This window comes from Pyrus communis, chromosome 15 (genome assembly GCF_041283825.1).
Source record: "Pyrus communis isolate YQ-2024b chromosome 15, ASM4128382v1, whole genome shotgun sequence".
Lineage (NCBI taxonomy): Eukaryota > Viridiplantae > Streptophyta > Magnoliopsida > Rosales > Rosaceae > Pyrus > Pyrus communis.
This window is the reverse complement of record NC_142579.1, coordinates 42625190-42648565: the sequence shown is the minus strand read 5'-3', so window position 1 is coordinate 42648565 and position 23376 is coordinate 42625190. Positions and strand designations below refer to the sequence as shown.

At 41.6% G+C, this 23376-nt stretch overlaps 2 protein-coding genes and 1 non-coding gene across 3 annotated transcripts; 2 read left to right on the top strand and 1 right to left on the bottom strand.

Moving 5' to 3' along the window:
* Positions 1-12814: 12814 nt before the first annotated feature.
* Positions 12815-13477, bottom strand: LOC137743509 (uncharacterized). Its single transcript, XM_068483417.2, has one exon. It carries the CDS (start codon positions 13390-13392, stop codon positions 13057-13059), a length of 336 nt encoding a protein of 111 aa, XP_068339518.1. The 5' UTR covers positions 13393-13477; the 3' UTR covers positions 12815-13056.
* A 2739-nt stretch (positions 13478-16216) lies between these two features.
* On the top strand, positions 16217-20870 carry LOC137731538 (endoplasmin homolog). The gene is made up of 15 exons (XM_068470665.2): positions 16217-16409; positions 16548-16668; positions 16763-16916; positions 17012-17092; positions 17186-17297; positions 17385-17511; positions 17605-17743; positions 18080-18197; positions 18349-18548; positions 18652-18867; positions 18968-19133; positions 19349-19487; positions 19592-19742; positions 19864-20268; positions 20404-20870. The coding sequence occupies exons 1-15, from the start codon at positions 16343-16345 to the stop codon at positions 20662-20664; spliced, it is 2457 nt and encodes an 818-aa protein (XP_068326766.1). The 5' UTR covers positions 16217-16342; the 3' UTR covers positions 20665-20870.
* A 2044-nt stretch (positions 20871-22914) lies between these two features.
* On the top strand, positions 22915-22998 carry TRNAL-CAA (transfer RNA leucine (anticodon CAA)). The gene has a single exon. It is a non-coding gene; the product is annotated as a tRNA-Leu (tRNA).
* The last annotated feature ends 378 nt before the right edge of the window (positions 22999-23376 follow it).

Here is a 23376-nt window from a genome sequence, read left to right as displayed (position 1 = left end):
CGCCGAGATTGTCAATTGTGTGACGTGGACTGCTATGGTGCTGCGAGGTGGTTTTTTCCCATGAATTTTGACCCGTTGGATGAAACTTACAATTTGTTGATCTGTCGTGGAGGACCCAATCAACGGTGGATGTGTATTAGCTTAGAAAGTTGTCGGTGATGCAGTATTGCAATAATTAAATGAACAATAGGGTTTTCTTTTTCTCTTTTTTTGTGGAGAGGGGTTTGTCAATAGCTAAATAGAATTGTTATTGGTACTCTATGTCACATCCCGGCCCAGGACGCATCACTTTCCGGGTCTGTTCCACCACTGTAGCACGATATTGTCCGTTTTGGGCTTACCATTCCCTCACGGTTTTGTTTTTGGGAACTCACGAGCAACTTCCTAGTGGGTCACCCATCATAGGATTGCTCTAGCCCCCTTCTCGCTTAACTTCGGAGTTCCTACGGAACCCGAAGCCAGTGAGCTCCCAAAAGTCCTCGTGCTAGGTAGAGATGGGAAAATACATTTAAGGATCACTCCCCTGGGCGACGTGGGATGTCACAATCCACCCTCCTTAGGGGCTCGACGTCCTCGTCGGCACACACGCTGCCAAGGTTAGGCTTTGATACCAAATTGTCACATCCCGCCCCGGGCGGGACCACTTCCCGGGCCCGCTCCACCACCGTAGCACGATATTGTCCGCTTTGGGCTTACCATTCCCTCACGGTTTTGTTTTTGGGAACTCACGAGCAACTTCCCAGTGGGTCACCCATCATGGGATTGCTCTAGCCCCCTTCTCGCTTAACTTCGGAGTTCCTACGGAACCCAAACCCAGTGAGCTCCCAAAAGGCCTTGTGCTAGGTAGAGATGGGAAAATACATTTAAGGATCACTCCCCTGGACGATGTGGGATGTCACACTCTAAATTTCTCATTCTATATTTCAAATTTTCTATATTTATAAAGAAAAATACACTTGTGAAGAGTGTAGAATGAGATTTTTGGAGTGCCAATAACACTTCTCTAACTAAATACATAAGAAAAGTTTTATTTGCGACTAAAAAACAGTATATTATATAAAAACTATAACTGATAATAGAGGGAAAAAAATTAAGAAGAATGCTAAAGCAAATGTGAGGTATTGGTCCTAAACATTTTAAAGTATTTTATTTGTGTCTTTAAACAAATTTTTTGGATGAAATTCTAGCAGTGTTATTCGAAAAAATATTGATGCACATGATGACAAGCACGTTTTAGTGATTAATACTCACCGTCTATTTTTTAGTACTTTAAAATGTAAACAATTTTAAGGTTACAAGCCCTTCCACTATTGAAACTAAGTTTAGAGCATTATTCAGCATTGTACTTGAAATTTTGAGTTTGAAATTTCCAAAGTCATTTATATAAAAATAAAAATAAAAACTATTATGGCACTCAAATCATTGAGTGTAAAATAAATAAAGAATTTGTTGTATCTAAATAGAAAAGATTTCTATAAATAGTGACACATTTACATGAGCTTGTAGCTCAATTAATTATATTACTCACCATTTCAAAAAAGAAAAAAGTCTTTATGCTCGAAATCTCTGGTGGTCTGCTTTTCCTTCTCACGTCGCCAACATTGCTTTATGTTAAGAAAAGATAAAGTCACATATTCATCAACAAGTTATGTTTATTTAGATTCAATGTCTTCGACATCCCAAGTTAAAACATCCTTTTTGAATGGTCACTTTTACCAAGAAATGAGAGTGACCTATAATACTTCATGATTAATCGGTTGACTATCCTTCACTGTAAATCTTTAAACAACAACCATTTCAACAAAATAGTATTTGGCATCGGCTCCTGTTAATAGTTAACAATTTAAACAATTAGCGCTATCGTTTTGTGGACATCGAAATTTCGGTGAAGGGAATGTTGACCAATAATTAAAATTTCAACGCTCACGTGTCACATAAATTTTACATGTAGCGTATGACTCAACGAAAAATTGAAATAAATTGGAAAAGTCATCAAATAGGACACGTGTCATTACCTGGCAGAAATGATTTATTTCATCTGATTATTTAAATCCAAAAATCAAGTTTTGGAATTCTATAAATAGGAAGCCAAGGCATTCATTTTAGGAAAAAGAAAAAAGAAAGGAAGAAAGAAAGAAGGAAATTTACATCACACCAAAACCTTGAAGCTTTGAAACTCTAAAGCTCTCAAGCAAATCCCGAAGGATCAAGAAAACACTTTTCGTTCTTCGTCAAAATCCTCCTAAGATCAAGCTCCAACGGCCCTTGAAGAACTTCCACCGACTCAAGATCAAGCCCCGACGGCCCCTTGAAGAAAGTGTTCATCGTTCATCATCCGTTCATCCTAAGGTCAAGCCCCAACGGCCCTTGAAGAACTTCCACCGACTCAAGATCAAGCCCCGACGGCCCCTTGAAGAAGGTGTTCATCGTTCATCATCCGTTCATCCTAAGATCAAGCCCCAACGGCCATTTGGATCAACAACCTCAACAAATCCACACATCCAATCGTTCTTCAAGATTAAGCCCAAAAGCCCTTGAAGATCCGCTCATCCATCAACCTTCAAGATCAAGCCCAAAAGCCCTTGAAGAAATCCATACACCCAGTCTTCAAGATCAAGCCCAAAAGCCCTCGAAGATCCGTTCATCAACTGTTCATCCTTAGATCAAGCCCCGACGGCCCTTTGGATCAACAACTCATCCACAAACCTACACCCTACGAAGATAGAATCAGAGGATCAAATTACAAAGAGATTGTAACCCCAAAATCATTAACACAAAAATATATTTTGTACACGGTATTCTTGTTTCTTGTTTCAGGAATTTTTCGTGTTTACAAACTTGGCACGCCCGGTGGGACAATCTCTACCTCTCATCTCTGTCTCTGTTCAAGATATTCAAGCACAGTCCATGGCTTCAAACAAAGAATGAGTCATGACTATCGGCACTACCTCCATTGAAAAACAGCTGGTTCAGATGAAGGAAACAATTGCAAGGCTGATAAAGACTGCAGAGGAGAAAAACTTGCAAACCGCCGGACTCATCAACCGTCTGGAGGCGCAACATGGTGTCATAGTGAAACCAAGCTCTCTTCCAACTAAGAGGACCGAAGAAGGCTTCAACCCAGATGCCTACGAACTCATGTCAAAGGCTGGGAATGACTTTGCTTCCTCTTCAAATCTTGGAAAGAAGGTTTCAAACACCGTCAACGACAAAGATCGCGACCTCACCGAGACTCAAAAGAAGTTGAAGGAGCATGATTATGGAGTTGACAACAACAAAGCTGGACTTGGCTTCACACCAAATGCACCCGTGAAGATTTCAAGCAAAGTGAAGAAAGCTAGCGCTCAACACATCAGCGTGAGCATTGAACAAGACCAAGAAGAGCCTAAACCCTCCCCTCGGACGTCAGTCTTCGATAGGATGAGCCATTCAAGCTCCAGAACTTCAGTGCTTAATCGCATTGGTGGTCAAGACCGAACCTCTGTCTTCAAGAGGCTTAACGCGCCGACATCCCAAAGCTCTGTTTTTGAAAGGTTGTTAAAGCCTAAGAAACAAAACAACACAACTATCTCTCCTCTGCGACGATCAGCTTCAGAAAGATTTGAAGATAATGGTAAGCCTTTTGGAAAGAGGAAGACAACACCAAAGGAAGAAAAGCTCGATGAGTTAGGAGAAAAAGACGACGCTCGAAGCTTGATTCCTTCAAGGATGAAGCGCCAGGCAATCCTAGAGGTCGACACAAAAGGACCACTGAAGGTAAGGAGGCGCATCATCGTCCACACTGGCAAATCTTCATGCCAACAAACTCAAGATAACGGCACTGCAGAGGAGATCCAAGATGTTTTCTACATCACGGTTCAAGAAGGTAAAGAAGACGAAAGCCCGAGGAAATACTCAGAGTCCCTACTCTCCGACGCTGATTCGAGCGGCAGTACAACCATGCAAGTCATGACCACTGGAGCAACTTCAATCGAGGAGCAGTTAGCTCAAATGAATGAAGCAATCGCAAAGCTCACACGGACTGTGGAAGAGAAGGACTTGCAGATTGCCGCACTTGTCAACCAACTAGATACGCTGCCCGACGTGAAAGTCGACCCAAATATTGGCCTATTAAAGAAAGAAGGCGACGAAGAAGAGGAGCCACCAGCGGAGAAAGTTGAAGAGAAGCCGAAGCTAGATCAAGCAACGGCATTCATGGGATCTCTCTCTATCCAGCAGCTACAGGAGATGATCGCAAACACTATCAAGACACAGTACGAAGGAAGCTCGCATGACTCCGTACTGTACTTAAAGCCTTACTCCAAGAAGATTGATGCTTTGAAGATGCCAAGGGGTTATCAGCCCCCAAAATTCATGCAGTTCGATGGAAAAGGCAACCCGAAGCAACATGTCGCCCATTTCGTTGAAACTTGCAACAATGCTGGGACAGAGGGAGACTACCTCGTCAAACAGTTCGTGCGTTCGCTGAAAAGTAACGCTTTTGACTGGTACACTGACCTCGAACCTGAGTCTATCAACAGTTGGGACCAGCTAGAAAGGGAATTCCTCAACCGTTTCTACAGCACTCGTCGTACTGTAAGCATGCTAGAGCTGACCAGTACGAAACAGTGGAAAGAGGAACCTGTCGTCGACTACATAAATAGATGGCGTTCTTTAAGTCTGGATTGCAAAGATCGGCTTTCTGAAACCTCTGCCATTGAGATGTGCGTTCAAGGCATGCAGTGGGGACTACACTACATCCTTCAAGGCATCAAACCACGAACATTTGAGGAGTTAGCCACCCGCGCCCATGATATGGAGTTAAGCATCACCCGTCATGGGAAGAAAGAACAGATCGCCGACTACAAGAATGACAAAGTTTTGGGGCCAAAGGTGGATAAGGTTGCGTGGAAACCCACCAAGGAAGCAATGACGGTCAACACAACTCCAGTCAAAATCCATACACGAGGCAAGGCGATTCAAACCGAAGCTTTTCGTGATCAAGAGATACGTAGACGCACTTTGAAGGAGCTTGAGAAGAAGACTTATCCATTCCCCGACTCTGACGTGGTTGCCATGTTGAAAGACTTGCTTGACAAAAAGGTGATCGACCTACCTGAGTGCAAACGGCCGGAAGATATGAACCGTACTGACAGTCCAAGGTACTGTAAATTCCACCGCTTCATTGGTCATCCGACGGAAAAGTGCTTTGTGCTAAAAGATCTCATCATGAAGTTGGCTCAGAAAGGGATCATCGAGCTAGATCTTAATGATGTGGTGAAATCAAACTATACCACCGTCACTTCTGGCTCTTTGAACTCAAAATCTTCACCTCAACCGCTGGGGGCATGCTCCAAAACCATGACAGTCAAGTCAAGTGAAGTTGAAGGATGGACTTATGTCACTCCAAAGAAAATGCACAAGAAACATAGGTCACCTCCACAAGTTCACCAATCGGAAAGGGGGCAAAGCAGCTACCGTCAACCTTCAAAGCTACATGAAAATGTTGAGGATGATGAAATTATGACACAAAGATCGTCCGTTGCCATTACGATGCGCGATTTCTTCCCAGAAGACTTCTTCAATCACTCAGTCAAGACTCCTTGCTATGAAGATTGCAAGGAATGCCTCTCTAAGATCGTTTGACAAAATCATCATCAAAACCATCACTCATTTGAACTACGTTATGACTTGATCTCTTCTTTGGAAGAGTACGTAGGCAACTTGAAACTTCAAAACTTCAAGTACAGTCACATCAAAATAAATAAATAAATAAATGTTTCATTAAAGAAAGTCAATTTTATTACAAAAGAAAAGAAAAGAAAAAAAAAAAAAAATTACATATGTTACTATGTATTAGAAAAAAAATATATATATTCTCTACTATAAAAAAAAAAAAAAAAAAAAAAAAAAAAAAAAGAGAAAGCAAAATGTCGACAAGCCCAAAATGGTGGGCTGGATTGTTGTGTTGAGGACGAAGGCCCATATACCCAAATGCCAGGCCCATCTTTTCTCAAACACACAATTGTTTTGAGCTTGCTGTGCAAGGAGCTCTGCATCTTCTCCCGCCAGGCCCGGGCCCGGCTCTCAAAGCCCAATCTGCGTGTCCTCCAGTCCTCCCCCTCTTTCTCTCTCTAAAAAAAAAAAAACCACTTCCTCCGTCCCCCAAATTCAACCCCTTTCTTTCTCTAGAGAGAGCTAGTGGTGCAGAAGGATAAGAACGAACCAAAGCAAGAGAAAAGAAAGTCCCAAAATTGAATGAGTCTTTGTTTGAGAAAGGCATGAAACTACTGCTATGGAGGTGGATGAGATACAAGCCAGCAACAAGTTCCCAAAAATCGGAAACGGCAGCAGCAGAGATCACAAGCCATCACCCGATGGCGACGTCCTCTGTCCTAAAACCCTAACCCCCAAAGAAGCCTCCGCTACAATGGCGACCATGCTCAAACTTCCAGCCGCCAGTTGTGCGATTCTTCCTCCTCAGCAGCTGAAGCGGGCGTTCTGGGCTGGAGCTGCAACCACCAGATTGGATGCGGCTACCGTCTTCACTGCTCGGAGGCAAACACTTTCATTGTCGTCGCCGTCGCAGCACCAGCAACAGCCACCGCGAAGGCGGAGGAGAAGAAGAGTATCAGGTCGGCGGAGGCAGCCATGGAAGTGGGATTTACAACAAGGAGAATCAGGAGATGCTTCCCAGCTACGATTTCCAGCCGATTCGCCCCGTCGTCGGTGCTTCTTCTCTGTCGCCGAGTTTCGATGCCGCGCCCAATCTTGGAGGAGGAGGACCAACCATGGCTTGGGACTCCGGCGAGTCCAAGTCGAACACTGCATCTCCAATTAGAAATTATGGGTCAATGGATTCCCTTGAACCTGCAAAACTTGTTTTAGAGAAGAACCGCAATGTCGTAATTCTGTCGGAGATTGGCCAGACCATGAAGAAGCATGCTGATAATTTGCTACATGTGCTGGAAGGTGTTAGTGCACGACTAACACAACTAGAGAGCAGAAGCCGCAATCTTGAGGATTCTGTCAATGATTTGAAGGGTATTCTTAGAGATGTGCAAACAGATGTTAAGGATTTGAAGGACGCGCAAGAAATGGTAGAACTGAATCTTGCAAGGATACAAGTATCAAATACAAAAATAGACCCTCAACTGGAACCTCAGAATGCTGGACAACGACATACTGAGCAGACAGCCGCCTCTGCTCCTCAACATTCTCAGCAACAAATTCACACCGACCCCACAAACCTGGTCCTTGAGCTTGCTCATTCCTCTTCTCCACAATGGGAGACGTTTGCCGTCTTCTCCGTCTTTGCCGCTGTCAACTCCTCCCGCGGAGTGTTCAGCTTCCTGCAGCCTCTTGGGTGTCTAAAGAAGTTTTTCGACATCTCTCTTTCTCTCTTCAGAGATGCAACGGAGAAGAAACCATCATCCTCCATGTTTGAACAAGTGGAGAAGAAGAACCCAACATGCCCAGCTATGGTCCCAAACTTCTGTCGGTCGACGGGCCATGGTCGTCTTCAAAAGCTTTTTGGTGTTCTTCATTGAGACAGAAACCCGAAGAAAAGCCCAGCCAAAGAAGAATGGGCGCTAGTGGTTGCTGACCAAGTTTCATTCGAATTCCAGTTTAAATTAAAAAAAAAAAAAAAGGGGCTCCAACAAACAAAGATGATTCGTGATGTTAGTCGAAGACCCTTCTGCCGCATCTCAGCCTGCAGCATATGGACAAGGATTTCTGATCCACTAGCGACAAATCCACCAAACCCCGAGCCGTCTCCGTCTTCGTTGAGCTCTTCGTCCATGCTCTCCATTCTGCCCATCTACCCAGTAAGATCTTCATGCTGCTGTATGGGCAGTTTGTCTCTCTATGAGGTTGAGCAGCGCGGCCTTCTCCCTTCGATCATCGACCTCCGCCATGGCTGCTGCCTTTGAATGTGATCAACAAAACCAAAGTTTGTCAACTCACACCCAAAGACCTCATCCATCTTCTTGCCTCTGCTGCTGCATTTGAATTGGAGAAGAACTTCAACGACCGCTGTCAAACGACTAGCCGATCGTGAAGCTCGACGCTTTGCACTACCTCCAAGCTCGACTCCAGCTCTCTGTCCGTCTTCGTCCTCCTCTGCGAGCCCTCTCCTTCTACCGATCAGCTTCAGCAGCACGGACACCCCTTCCTTCTCCGTCTTCTCTCGAACTCGGCCTGGGTTTTCACCCACAAACCTAGCCTTGCAGAGCACCATATATATATATATATATATATATATAAAAATAAAAAAAAAATGATGCATGCTACTATTAGCAAGTCAAAAGAAAAAGGGAAAAGAAGACTAATGATGAAAGACATAAAAAAATTATAAAGAAAGGTAATGGTGGAATCCATCAGCCCATTTTGAAAAGAAGAGTAAAAAATTAAAAAGGAAAAAAATATAATAAAAACAATGATGGTGCTTCTGGAACCATGTGCAAAAAGAAAAGAAATATATATATAATAAAAAGAAAGAAAAAAACAATGGTGGTGCTTCTGGCACCATCTGAAATATATATATATATATATATAAATGAATGGTGGATCAGTGCCACCGAAAGCAAAGAAAAGCAAAAAAAAAAAAAAATAATAATAATAATAATAAATAATAAAATAAAATAAAAAGGAATGATGATGGACGGTGATGTATATGTTTTATCTGTATTTAGCACAATACACTGAATAAAATAAAGCATGTCCATTAATCTCCAAGAAATTACAAGTGTGTACAAAAAAAAAAAAAAAAAAAAAAAAAAAAAAAGATGGAGCTTTCACAAAGGATGTTCACGTGAAGCCCCATTACTTGGCAAAACTCTAGAAGCGGAAGGCATCGGAGCAGAAGGCATTGAAGCTAGAGCATTCCAGGCCTCAATACTGGGTGGAACGCTAGATGACCCAGGAAAAATGTGCCTCTGGAGATAAGCCGCAAGCTTTTGACGGTCACTTTGAATCCGACCTTCAGATTCTTGCAGCTCATCAAGCTTCCTCTTCATGCCCGACGAATAGTTATTTGCAAGCACGTGCAAACTTCTATTCTCGTACTTAAGCTGTTTGATCTCCTGCTTAAGATTTTCCACCTCTGCCATCAATGATTCCACCTGACGGGACCGAGTAAGCAGGCGTTGGCCCATGTTGGACACAGAGCTCGCACACTGAACACTAAGAGCAAGGGACTCTTGAACGGCCAACTCATCGGACCGTCCTGACAGCAGCCTACTATCTTTTGGAGTGAGGAGGTTCCTAGCTACTATTGTAGCTGTTGTGGCGTCCTGCATCACGGAGTCTTCACCTGTAAGAGGACCGTTAGAAGATAAGAAAGAAGGGCGCCATACGTTACCTTGACGCGGCGCGCCCGTATCACTGTTGAGACTCAAGTCTAAGCTAAGGTTCGATGGGTTTGCCATTTTTCAAAAGTGTTCAAAGAGAAGGGGTGGATGAAGTTAAATTTCAAAGGGCCGAAGACGATTTTCACAAACGGGCGATCTTCAAAGTGTGCATGTTGGAGGTGATCGATACCTCTATAAAAAGCCAAGCGACACGACCACCGATTCAAAAATCCGGATTTTCCTGCGTGAAGTTCGGCGACGCGTTCGCGGCTTTTCAGAAAACGCGTTCAACTTTGTCAAAAGATATCCGACAAAGTCGAAAACACGTGGAGGCCATCATCGCAACTACACGTCTTTAGCCGACAAGCGCAAAGTTCAGCAACGCTTTCTCTGCTTTTCAGAAAACGCGTGCAACTTTGTCAAAAGTGGCGCTCGTTCAGAAATCGAAGAGGCGTCGTTCAGAAATCGAAGAGGCGTCGTTCAGATATTGAAGAGACGTTTGTCGACAAGTGTAAAAGAACAAGACCACCACTCGCTATTAAGAAATCCCTATATATGTCGACCTTCGTCTCTTATGGCAAGGCAGACCTGAAGAAAATGCCCAACTCTTCCTCACCTCTGAGGGTGCACTCCCAGCAAAGCCTCTCGAAATACTCAATTTGTTCTTCTTCCCCAAAGAAGATACCAGATACCTGGAGTACAGATGAGCCAGGAGGAGATGGTAGATCGAAGCATGTGGAGACAAGCACAACAAATATATGTGCCGATTCATTCGCTGCTTCTTCAAAAGCAAAAGTATCCCATATCATCAAGGGCGAAAGCAAAAGTATCTCATATCATGCTTTTTCCCTGTCTTTTCCTTTGCCCTTGTTCTCACCTGCCAGGACAAGGACAGAGAAAGCAATATGTCGGAACCTCCACTCAAACTTGCGCTGCCACCAAGAAGTGATGGTCCATTCAAATGCAAGGTTTGCATTCAACTCCTGCATCAGAGGACAAATACTACAAGAGAAGATGCCAAACCTGCATAAGGAAATACCACTTCTGCAAAGGGAGCAAGTAAGGCAAGTGAAAATGATATATCGAAGCATGTGGAGACAAGCACAACAAATATATGTGCTGATTCATTCGCTGCTTCTTTGAAAGCAAAGGTATCTCATATCATGCTTTTTCCCTGTCTTTTTCTTTGTCCTTGTTCTTACTCGCATGGCAAAGTGAAAGAAGCAATCAGCCGGCACTTGGAGTCAGTCTTCTGATCTGGAACCGACTGCCTGGAATCTATTCCCTGGTTGCTTACCTAGCGTTGCTCTCGAGTAGTCATCTTCAACGGTTGATACACTTCCAGAGAAGGGACCACTTCTGCAAAGGGGAACAAGTAAGGCAAGTGAAAATGATACATTGAGGCATGTGGAGACAAGCAACAACTGCATATGCTGAGCTATCCTCTAACCCTCTTCAATACGAATTGGAGAGATTGAACAAAGAAACAGATAAAAGGAGTAAGCTCAGACCTTCAGGGGAGACCAAAAGAATCCTGCTGCCCAGTTCAAGAGTAGCACAAAGGAAAATCAACGATTGGAGGAAACCAGAAAATCTTCCAGTCGAACTCAAGATCAAGCCTCGATGGCCCTTGAAGAAATCTCCAGCCCAGTTCAAGGTTAAGCCTGTGGAAAATCAACGATTGGGGGAAATCAGAAAATCTTCCAGTCGAACTCAAGATCAAGCCTCGATGGCCCTTGAAGAAATTTCCAGCCCAATTCAAGATCAAGCCCCGACGGCCCTTGGGTTGATATCTACATTAAGGGACTTCAAAACGCATCTTCTACACGTGACAAGCACATGTCTACGACGCGCCTTGAAGTGGGGGCATTTGTGGACATCGAAATTTCGGTGAAGGGAATGTTGACCAATAATTAAAATTTCAACGCTCACGTGTCACATAAATTTTACATGTAGCGTATGACTCAACGAAAAATTGAAATAAATTGGAAAAGTCATCAAATAGGACACGTGTCATTACCTGGCAGAAATGATTTATTTCATCTGATTATTTAAATCCAAAAATCAAGTTTTGGAATTCTATAAATAGGAAGCCAAGACATTCATTTTAGGAAAAAGAAAAAAGAAAGGAAGAAAGAAAGAAGGAAATTTACATCACACCAAAACCTTGAAGCTTTGAAAGTTGAAACTCTAAAGCTCTCAAGCAAATCCCGAAGGATCAAGAAAACACTTTTCGTTCTTCGTCAAAATCCTCCAAAGATCAAGCCCCAACGGCCCTTGAAGAACTTCCACCGACTCAAGATCAAGCCCCGACGGCCCCTTGAAGAAAGTGTTCATCGTTCATCATCCGTTCATCCTAAGGTCAAGCCCCAACGGCCCTTGAAGAACTTCCACCGACTCAAGATCAAGCCCCGACGGCCCCTTGAAGAAGGTGTTCATCGTTCATCATCCGTTCATCCTAAGATCAAGCCCCAACGACCATTTGGATCAACAACCTCAACAAATCCATACATCCAATCGTTCTTCAAGATTAAGCCCAAAAGCCCTTGAAGATCCGCTTATCCATCAACATTCAAGATCAAGCCCAAAAGCCCTTGAAGAAATCCATACACCCAGTCTTCAAGATCAAGCCCAAAAGCCCTCGAAGATCTGTTCATCAACTGTTCATCCTTAGATCAAGCCCCGACGGCCCTTTGGATCAACAACTCATCCACAAACCTACACCCTACGAAGATAGAATCAGATGATCAAATTACAAAGAGATTGTAACCCCAAAATCATTAACACAAAAATATATTTTGTACACGGTATTCTTGTTTCTTGTTTCAGGAATTTTTCGTGTTTACACGTTTGTTTTAAAAAAAAACCAACTAATGTACCTTTGTTTGACACCGATTGAACTTTAATTAATCAAGGGCAAATTACGGTTTGATCCCTTGAATTATCACCTCAGTTAAAATTGATCACCTGAACTTTTTTTTTTATATATAAATTTACTCCCTAAACTATTTAAAATCAGTCAATTAACCCATTGCTTTTAGATTGCGGAATCAATTCCGTCAAATTTAAGGGTAAATTAGTCACTTCATCATTAATTGTTACTTGTCAACTATAACCACCAATAAAATTTTGACAAATGGGCCCAAAATAATTCAAAAATATATAGCATAATGAGAAAACATAAAAAAAATCAAACGTTTACATAACGGACCATCTCACATTGTGATTACACATTACTTTATTTTCACATGTTATAATTACATTGTTGGTTATAGTTGCTAAGTAAGAATTGATGAAGGAAATACTACTTTTCCTTCGAATTTGATGAAAAAGTGGATGAAATCTACCAACAAGAGGTCAATTGGCTTATTTCAAATAGTTCAAGAGATTAATTTACTAAAAAAATAATTCAATTAGTCAATTTCAACTGAAGTAATAATTCAAAATGTCAAATGACAATTACTCATTAATTGAGGCCAATATTTATTTATAACACAAAATTTGCAAAATATCATCATTTAGTCCGGATTAATTATTATTTATTTACAATCTCCATAAAATAATACAACCATATCCCTCGCTCCATCCAAAAAGCAAACCTCTATTTATTGGAGTTCGAATTTACTAGATATACTGCAGGTAAACACCAACGACCAAGGGAGAGAGAGAATTTACCTACTTCAATATTTTTTTTTTATCTTTTACCCCCTGCTATTTGTCAAATTTACGAAAAGCCGCCATAACTGAGTTGTTGAGGAAGCCTCAACCGGACATCAGAAGCCGACGATCGCACGGCCAGGCCGTGCCAGCAAATACCACCCTTGCACGTCTCATGAGCAACTGGAGGATTGTTGTCGCCGGGAACTGCATACGTGGGTTTGCGGGAGACGTCCCACGTCAGAGTCAGGAACAGAATAAGGCACACCACGGCGGTGGAGAGGATTAACACAAAGGCACCGCCGAAGCTCTGCCCAATCGCCACCCCGTACCCCTTGATCGCCACAATGACTGCCACATAAATCATCGTCAAGTTCCTAACCACCGCGTCGGAAACCGCCATCTGCTGGGTCTGGGTGGGGCTTTGAGAATTTGAGAGACACCGATCAACTTTGCTCTTTGACCTCTCTTTGGCAAGTCTAGGGTGGCGTGCCGGCTATTTAAAAGAAAATTAAAGGGGCCCACAATTATGTGATTTTATCAAAAGGTTGCTTCTATTAACCGCAAATCTGGACAAGTTAGAACGAAAATTGCTAAATATCATTATCGCGTGTACAGGCCAATTGATCAAAACATTGCACTTTAGTATTAGTTAGTGGTCTCGGCTTAGTGAGTATTTACTTTCGTTATGAACTGTTGACCGTCTTAATACTCAAACTCAATTATTATTTATTGAGAAATAATAACCAGTCACATACAATTGTATGTCAAGTTAATTAAATAGAACATTGCATCGCCTTCTAAACCTCATTACTCTTGTTAAGAATTAAGAATCAGTTGTTATTAAATATGTCATATTAATTAATTAAAATATTACGCTGCCTTTTAATGTGACATTCCACATCGCCCAGGGGAGTGATCCTTAAATATATATTCTCATCTTTACCTAGCACGAGGCCTTTTAGGAGCTCACTGACTTCGGGTTCCGTGGGAACTCCGAAGTTAAGCGAGAAGGGGGCTAGAGCAATCCCATAATGGGTGACCCACTGGGAAGTTGCTCGTGAGTTCCCAAAAACAAAACCGTGAGGGAATGGTAAGCCCAAAGCGGACAATATCGTGCTACGGTGGTGGAGCGGGCCCGGGAAGTGGTCCTCCCCCCCGGGCCGGGATGTGACAAATTGGTATCAGAGCCTAACCCTGGTCGCGTGTGTGCCGACGAGGACGTCAGGCCTCTAAGGGGGGTGGATTGTGACATCCCACATCGCACAGGGGAGTGATCCTTAAATATATATTCTCATCCTTACCTAGCACGAGGCCTTTTGGGAGCTCACTGGCTTCGGGTTCCGTGGGAACTCCGAAGTTAAGCGAGAAGGGTGCTAGAGCAATCCCATGATGGGTGACCCACTGGGAAGTTGCTCGTGAGTTCCCAAAAACAAAACCGTGAGGGAATGGTAAGCCCAAAGTGGACAATATCGTGCTACGGTGGTGGAGCGGGCCTGAGAAGTGGTCCCCCTGGGCCGGGATGTGACATCTAACGTTTGAATTTAATCATTTATTCTGTTAATTTGAACAATTTAAAATATCAGAAAACAAAGTCTTGATGTTTCTCAGCTGCCATCTGATCTTGTTGTATTGGTGGAAAAGGCTCAATCTTGAGCTTATCTTCAGTTTCAGACGTTTCTTGCAAGGGAGAATGGAGATAATGCCCGCCAATTTTGCTGTCGCACACCCGCCGATTTTGTTTTCCATTGGATAACGCCACGTTTCCTTCTTTTTTTTTCTATCTTGACAACCTTCTACGTGGTCGCACGGGACTTGCCAAGCACACTGCCTGACAACGTCGTTGGGCTGCACTCTTTGCTGCTTTTCTTGGCCTTCAGATACAGTGATGTTGCCCTAACTGATCAGGCGAAAATACGATCTCGCATGTCCCGGTGGGCACTCATATATGATAAGTTTAAAATTAGGCTTTTATCAAAATAAAGAAAAAGGAATTATGCTACAACCATATTTGTAAAGTTTTATAGCACCATAAAAATTTCACTAGGATAATATTTGCATTTTCTCATTAAAAAATTCACATATCTCATTTCTTTTGAATAATGAATACTCACTATATAAGTTTTATGATCTTTTATTCTTATTTGAAGATCATTTCTACACAAGATTGCTTAAGCGTCACATATTCAAAAGGTTGTCTCAAATGCTGTGAATTGAAGGTTCATGATCAATGAAATGATATCAATCTCGAAAAGCATAAAAAGGTGCCCAAGATTTCAAGGATGATTTCAAATAGGTCTCAACTTTTTGTTTTGTTTTGTTTTTTTTTTGTATTGTCAAATTATAAATTTTGTTAGATTAGATGTTAGATTACCACTGACAATATTTGAACCTACGCCGTCATGCAAAGGCTCAACTCATTTCCACCACTGTGGTAAAGGGCCACTTGCAATAGGTTTCAACTTTTTAAAACATTCTAAATAGCTACCTAATGTTTTAAAAAGTAGACATTTGTTAAGTCACTAGTGACAAAGTCACTGAGATTAACTCATGATGTGGACAAATATACTAATGTTTGTTTTCACTAATTCGTCATTTATGGAACTTTAAATGCTCGAATCACTGTCTTCATAGATAATGCGACAGTGAAAACTCATTTCAATATTTTTTATGAATGCTAATGACCTAACAAATGTTAAGTCTTTAAAACCTCAAGTACTCATTTCAAAATTATGCACTTTTCACCTTTTTTTTTTTTTTTTTTTATTCTTTTTGCAAATATTAGTAGCGTAGATTGGGGAGGCCCAATCTTCTTGATTTAACACCAGACCTTCCTTTCCCTAACCCACGCCCGAACCCCCGTCGGATTATATATTTTCTACTGGGTCAAACAGACCCGATTGTAACATAAGTTGAACCTTTTTTTTTATTTCTCCACGTCAAGGACGAAACAATCTCCAATACCAGTTTGCCACGTATAACCAGCAAGCCCTACGATCATCCACGCTGGCAGCATAAGCTCTGATCTGACCCGTCAACCAAGACTGGAATTCTCAAGTCGCCGGTGGGCCCGTCCACAACGCCTTGTGTCTCCACGTCAATGAAATAGAGCAGGCCCAATAAAATCCATCCACGTATTCCCAAACAAATCAGAGAGCGTTGGTTTGTCCACGCTGGCAAAAACAAGCCAATCGCCGTTAAAACGACGCTTACCCAGTCTAAACGGCAGGAGCTCTATATAAGATCCGAAGCCGTGAGAGACGTTGGGAAAGTAGCACAAACACTGAAACAGATAAATCTCAGTGAGCGAAGTTTCTAGAACTTCTTCTTCGAAGTGTTTTCGAGTTGCAACGATGAGGAAGTGGACGATCCCTTCCGTTCTGCTTCTGCTCTGCCTTCTCTCTCTCCTCCCCGATCAAGGTACGCCTAGGGTTTCTGCAGATCTCGATTAGTTGAATTGTGCGCGATGCATTGGTAAGAGTAAATGTTTCTGAATTCGAAGTTTGTATCGGAGATTTGATGTTGATTAGGGTTTTCTGGCGATCTGTGTTTGTTCAGGTCAGAAATTACAGGCCAATGCGGAGGCTAATTCCGACGAGCTCGTAGATCCGCCGAAGGTTGAGGAGAAGATCGGCGCCGTTCCCAATGGTTTAACCACCGACTCCGACGTCGCTAAGAGGTAAGCGCTTTATCATTTTCTATATCCATGCCAATAAATCGAAGACGTATGAGTTAGTTTCTGAATAGATGTATTTCTTGCTGTCAATTTTTAGGGAGGCAGAATCAATCTCGAAGAGATCGCAGCGCAGCAACGCGCAGCATTTCGAGTTCCAGGCCGAGGTGTCTCGTCTTATGGACATTATCATCCACTCTCTGTACAGTAACAAGGACATTTTCCTAAGGGAGTTGATCTCCAATGCTTCCGATGTAAGTCGTTGACTTTAAGCTATCATGCATTGTTTTATCCTTTACCTGACATGATTTCGATTGCTAATCGTCGGAAACTTTTGTCCCGATTTCAGGCGCTTGACAAGATTAGATTCCTTGCCCTCACGGACAAGGATGTTTTGGGAGAAGGCGATAACACTAAACTTGAAATTCAGGTTAGTAGAATCCTTGCGTTACTTTAACTTTTTGAAGCATAAAACTAGATGATATGTTATTAAATTTTTTGCATTGGTTTGAAAAATGTATAGATTAAATTAGACAAGGAGAAGAGAATCCTCTCCATTCGTGATAGGGGTATCGGTATGACAAAGGAGGACTTAATCAAGAACTTGGGAACCATAGCTAAATCTGGAACTTCAGGTATATATTGGTTTTTGTTTGGAGATCAGAATTTTGTGTGGAACTAAATGTTAGTTTATATTAATTTAATTTGGTTTTGCTTTGCAGCCTTTGTGGAGAAGATGCAGACTAGTGGCGATCTCAATCTTATTGGGCAGTTTGGAGTTGGGTTCTACTCTGTGTACTTGGTTGCCGATAATGTGGAAGTCATCAGCAAACACAATGACGACAAACAGTAAGGGTTTATAATGATTTACTCTTTCACTCATTTATGCTAACAGGTTTTTTAAGGGACTGTTAATGACAACATAAATTTCTCGTGCTTCAGGCATATTTGGGAGTCAAAGGCTGATGGGTCATTCGTAGTTGCCGAGGATACAGAAAATGAGCCACTAGGACGTGGCACTGAAATTAGATTGCACCTCAGAGAGGAAGCAGGAGAGTATTTGGAAGAGAGCAAACTAAAAGTGAGTGGTTTCCCCATTTGGGAATTTTTAACCAGTGATTACCTAGTTCATTTGGGACTTTTTAACCAGTGATTACCTAGTTTTATTTCAATATTTACTCACGTTGGTTCCCCCATTTTTCGGGTTTTGAGTACAATTTATTTATCCCATTCTTATCCTATTCTATTAGAATCAGTAGTGTTCTCATTTCCATAACTTGGATGCGTTGTTCTTGTTTTTGCTTCACGGCGCAACAATCTGCCACATAAAGAAAAGAATGATACTTCTATGCATTAACTATAATGCATTAATGATGTAAAATGATGGTTCACGATAAATTATTGTTTTGTTTTTCAGGAGTTGGTGAAGAAATATTCTGAATTTATCAACTTCCCCATCCATTTGTGGGCAAGCAAAGAGGTTGATGTGGAGGTTCCTGCTGATGAGGATGAGTCCAGTGATGAAGAGGAATCATGTATGCAACCATTATTCAAACTCCTTGTAATTTATTTGAAAGCTTAGTACTTAAAGAAGAAGTTAATTCTAAATATTTGCATTAAAGTTACATATATTTTGATACCTATTCTCATGTATTGTGCCTCCCGGCACTCAACAATTGTGAACAGCTGAAAGTGAGAAAAGTGAAGAGGAAACTGAGAAAAGTGAAGATGAAGATGAAGATGCTGAGAAGAAACCAAAGACAAAGACAAAAAAAGAAACTACTTATGAATGGGAACTTCTCAATGATGTTAAAGCTATATGGTTGCGCAGCCCCAAGGAAGTGACTGATGAAGAGTACACCAAATTCTATCACTCTCTCGCCAAGGTAAGTTTCATGTATGAATCATATGATGGTTGTGTGACCATATAGAATGTTATTTTTGGAATCTAAACCACCTATTATACTGTATATTTATACTGCTCAACAGGATTTCGGTGATGAGAAGCCTTTATCGTGGAGCCACTTTACTGCTGAAGGTGATGTAGAATTCAAGGCTGTCCTATTTGTGCCTCCTAAGGCTCCTCATGATTTATACGAGAGCTATTACAATGCCAATAAGTCCAACTTGAAGTTGTATGTTCGAAGGGTTTTCATATCAGATGAATTTGATGAGCTCTTGCCAAAGTATCTAAACTTTTTGATGGTAATGCAGGATATTTTTAAGTTCTCGCAATAAGGTTTATGGGATTGGTTTTTACGTGCTTATCTAAAACTGGATTTTACATTGATGGTTTTACAAACAGGGTCTTGTTGATTCTGACACCTTGCCACTCAATGTATCACGAGAAATGCTTCAACAACACAGCAGTTTGAAGACAATCAAGAAGAAACTTATACGCAAAGCCCTTGATATGATCCGTAAACTTGCTGAGGAAGATCCTGATGAGTCCAGTGACACAGACAACAGAGGTACGGTGCTTAATATTTGCATGCAGTTTTCTTTACAGTTCTGGAAGTATTCAATCTGAACTTAGTAATTGTTATTTAGTGCATTGGTGTCATGATGACTGCAGTCTGGACTCACCTGCATTAATACCATCCCTTCAAAACTGAAAACTTGAAATATTTTTGTTGTTTTTCATTAATTGTTCACTTTTGCTTCTTGAATTTTGATGTGAAAGCAGAGGTTGAGAAAAGTGAGGATGAGGAGAAGAGAGGCCAATATACAAGATTCTGGAATGAATTCGGCAAGTCCATTAAACTTGGAATCATCGAAGATGCGGCTAACAGGAATCGTTTGGCAAAACTCCTAAGATTTGAAAGGTATTAATATTTTGTTACTATTTGCGTTTAGTTTGATTGACAGCATGGTACATCCTTATAGTTGTCTTCATGTGGTTGAATAACTACTTTGAATTCTCTGACAGCACCAAGTCAGATGGCAAATTGACTTCACTGGATCAGTACATTTCAAGGATGAAATCTGGGCAGAAGGACATATTCTACATTACTGGAGCCAGCAAGGAACAATTGGAAAAATCACCATTCCTTGAGAGGCTTAAGAAGAAAAACTTTGAGGTAAATACAAAATCTCCAATTCTTTTTGTTCTTTTCCCGCTTTTTGTCTTTTGGTTATTTTGAGTCACAAGGGAGGCCTGTTTTTGTCTGTCTATTTACCTTTTCACACGTATTGTTGCAGGTTATTTTCTTCACAGATCCAGTTGATGAATATCTGATGCAGTACTTGATGGACTATGAAGACAAGAAATTCCAGAACGTGTCAAAGGAGGGTTTGAAACTCGGCAAAGACTCAAAGGACAAGGAACTCAAGGAATCGTACAAGGAGCTCACTAAATGGTGGAAGAGCGCTCTTGCCAGCGATAATGTGGATGATGTTAAGCTGTCCAACCGTTTGGCTGACACCCCTTGTGTGGTTGTGACATCAAAGTATGGTTGGAGTGCAAACATGGAGAGGATCATGCAGTCTCAGACGTTATCAGATGCTAACAAGCAAGGATACATGCGTGGCAAGAGGATACTTGAGATTAACCCAAGGCATCCAATCATCAAGGAGCTCCGCGAGAGAGTAGTAAAGAACGCTGAGGTACGTCCTAAACATCTTTTATGCTCACTCCTTGAAAAATACCGTCCGTCTATTAGATAGTGTCTTAAAATAATCATCTATAGAATTGTTGACGAATGTGGTTTTGACTTGCACAAATATTCGTTTGCTCTTCAGGATGAGAGCGTGAAAAGGACAGCACAGCTTATTTACCAGACTGCACTCATGGAGAGTGGCTTCAATCTTCCAGACCCCAAGGACTTTGCTTCCCGCATCTATAGCTCGGTGAAGTCTAGCCTAAACATCAACCCTGATGTTGCAGTTGAGGAGGAAGATGATGCTGAAGAAGTTGAGACAGAAACTGCTGCAACCGAAGCTGCAACTACCCCTGAGGCTGAGGCTGAGGCTGATGCTGATTCACTTAAGGACGAGTTGTAGGTTCCCTAGAGCCTGCCTGTATGGTGGTTGAGATATGGGAAATCGAGACATTGCACTTATGTGATTCCGTGTTTGGTTAAGACATTAGGTCGAATAGATTTACTGCAATCATATAAACCAGAATTTTGTCCCCAGCATCTAGTTATTAGTTTCAGAGACTAATTAATGCCATGAAGTATTTTCTTTGCAGATGCAATGTTCGATCACCTGTTTCTGTTTCTTGTTTCTTACTCTTGCTTTCTGTTGCTTGTAAAATAGCTCTTGATTTATTAGGGAAATGGGTAAGGCCCGTAAGGTTATGGGTTCTCAATCTCACTCTCTCCAATCCGTGCTCATCATCTCTACTTTGCCTAGTACATTATTTTGAGTGTTTTATGACAAGTTTAGTTAGAAGGCTACTTGTGTAACTATGATAGTTATTACACAGGGTGTGACTTGTAGTTGAGTGGGTCAAAATACATGTAGACTTCCCGTTTAAGTGTTTGTTGCACGTCGCGGCTCGTCAGACTATCCCTGAACTATGACAGTTATCACACAGGGTGGGACTTGTAGTCGAGTGGGTCAAAATGCATGTAGATTTACCGTTTAAGTGTTTCTTGCATGTCGCGGCTCGTTAGACTATCCCTCAACTATGACAGTTATCACACAGGGTGGGACTTGTAGTCGAGTGGGTCAAAATGCATGTAGATTTACCGTTTAAGTGTTTCTTGCATGTCGTGGCTCGTCAGACTATCCCTCAACTATGACAGTTATCACACAGGGTGGGACTTGTAGTCGAGTGGGTCAAAATGCATGTACATTTCCCGTTTACGTGTTTGTTGCACGTCGTGGCTCGTCAGACCATCCCTCCTGACACAAAAATTGAGTTTTTTGGATCGTAAGAGTTAGCTATATAGGATTGAGTTTTCAAGGAAATGCCACATGACCAAATCCACCACTAGAAGTAAGTCAGTGGCTTCTTATTACTTGATAATCACTTTGTTTTTATGTTAAGTAACCTAATTTAGATAGGATCAGGTCATGTCGGTTAAAGCAGTTTGCTCTTTCTACATCCAAATTCGGGTCACCCTCTTTGGTGTTTAGATTAACTAAATCGTCCATCGCTTGTACTAAAAAGGTAACGTGCGGTAGCTCATCTTCGAATCTCATGATTCTTAAAGAGGAACAAATGGGGGCTATAGTGATGACTCAAGGGACAGAAACAGGCGACGAAGTTATTCACGAGAAATAATAATTACGCCGACCAAATTACATTACCAAAGCTTACAATTCCGGCAAAGTTGGTTTTCTTTAGCAGGTGCTGAGCTGCCTCGCCAACCAAATGTTTGGTATCCATTCCCGCCACCGCCAGGAGCTCCCCAGCCGTCGTCCCACTCCCACCTCCCGAACCCCACCCATTATTTACTGTGCTTGTAGTTGTTGTCATCCCGGACCCATTATTTGTCGTGCTTCTTGTTGGAGACGTATCTCTTGCAGATTTTTGACTGCATGCATACAGCATAGATATAAAGTTAATTAAAGTGAGGAAAACGTAAGATTATTTTCATTATACCTTGTAGTAGAAGAACAGAATGTTATGGTGTAATCAGCTCCGCTACAAGTAAACGTACTCGTGACATCGTTGTACGCGTAGCTATACGATCTCGGACACGCCGACTTAAACATCTTCGAGTACACCGACGGCCTACGTGTCCGAGAACCCCGGCATGGCTACAAAATTGCATAGTACGGTATGCCAAGATCTTGGTTCTTTTTTCATAGTTCCGAGCTCAAAACTCTCTCCCGAAATTAATATAACAGTTTCAACTCTCTCCTCTAAATAATAGTAATTTGTAAAAAAATGCATTGTCTAAAAACAAAGAAATATAATTGCTTGTAAGTTATCAAATTAAGTTTATGGATGTCAGATCCTGTCCGGATCCTTTTAATAATTATAATAATTTTAACCGTTGAATTAAATTTCAAAAATCTGAATTTATTTATTAATATAATTTGATGGAAGAGATTTGGAGATCATCTCTTTCCGTTAGCAATATTGGATGATCAACATAATACTGTGGGACCTAATAAAGCAAAAGCTTTGGAGCAATCGACATTGCTGATACGGTTCCACGTCACAGCATGCATAGTTAGGGTGGACCGCACTTCCGCCGTGGGACTCCTGTTTTAATTAACAATTTCTTTGGAGTCCGGGCCGCGTTTTTGTCAATAATGTATAAATATATATAACTGAGGAAGAGTGCACCGCAAGTCAGGATGGCCGAGTGGTCTAAGGCGCCAGACTCAAGTTCTGGTCTTCGAAAGAGGGCGTGGGTTCAAATCCCACTTCTGACAAATCAGCTTTTATTTTCTTTGAATAATTTTTTGCTTCATCGGTATCTTTCAAAATTTGGGGGCCCTCACAGACATAATTCAAAAGAATTACACGAAAGCTTATAAGTTTGGTAAGTTAATTGGGTATCTGGAACGTCAACAAAGCAAAGCAAAACACATGGAGCCTCGCTACATTGCATGCATGTGGAAAGAACTTGGTGCTTTTAGTGCAATGACGTGCCTATACTGCTTTTTGTTCAATTGCCTACAAGGATTATTGATGTGGGAGTTTTGATTTGTAGAATATATATAGCTCAAAGAGTACTTTTTCTCTGTTGAATATCGGTGGAATTAATAGGTTTGGCGTTAACACAAACTCGTGTAAAACTCTCTTGCTAG

What these genes read in the sequence shown, in the direction of transcription:
- LOC137743509 (XM_068483417.2), bottom strand. Translation starts at nt 13,392, where the DNA reads ATGGCGGTTTCCGACGCGGTGGTTAGGAACTTGACGATGATTTATGTG.
- LOC137731538 (XM_068470665.2), top strand. Translation starts at nt 16,343, where the DNA reads ATGAGGAAGTGGACGATCCCTTCCGTTCTGCTTCTGCTCTGCCTTCTC. An exon ending in CAGTGATGAAGAGGAATCAT is followed by an intron (nt 18,198 to 18,348) that starts GTATGCAACCAT and finishes AATTGTGAACAG; the next exon opens with CTGAAAGTGAGAAAAGTGAA. An exon ending in AAACTCCTAAGATTTGAAAG is followed by an intron (nt 19,488 to 19,591) that starts GTATTAATATTT and finishes ATTCTCTGACAG; the next exon opens with CACCAAGTCAGATGGCAAAT.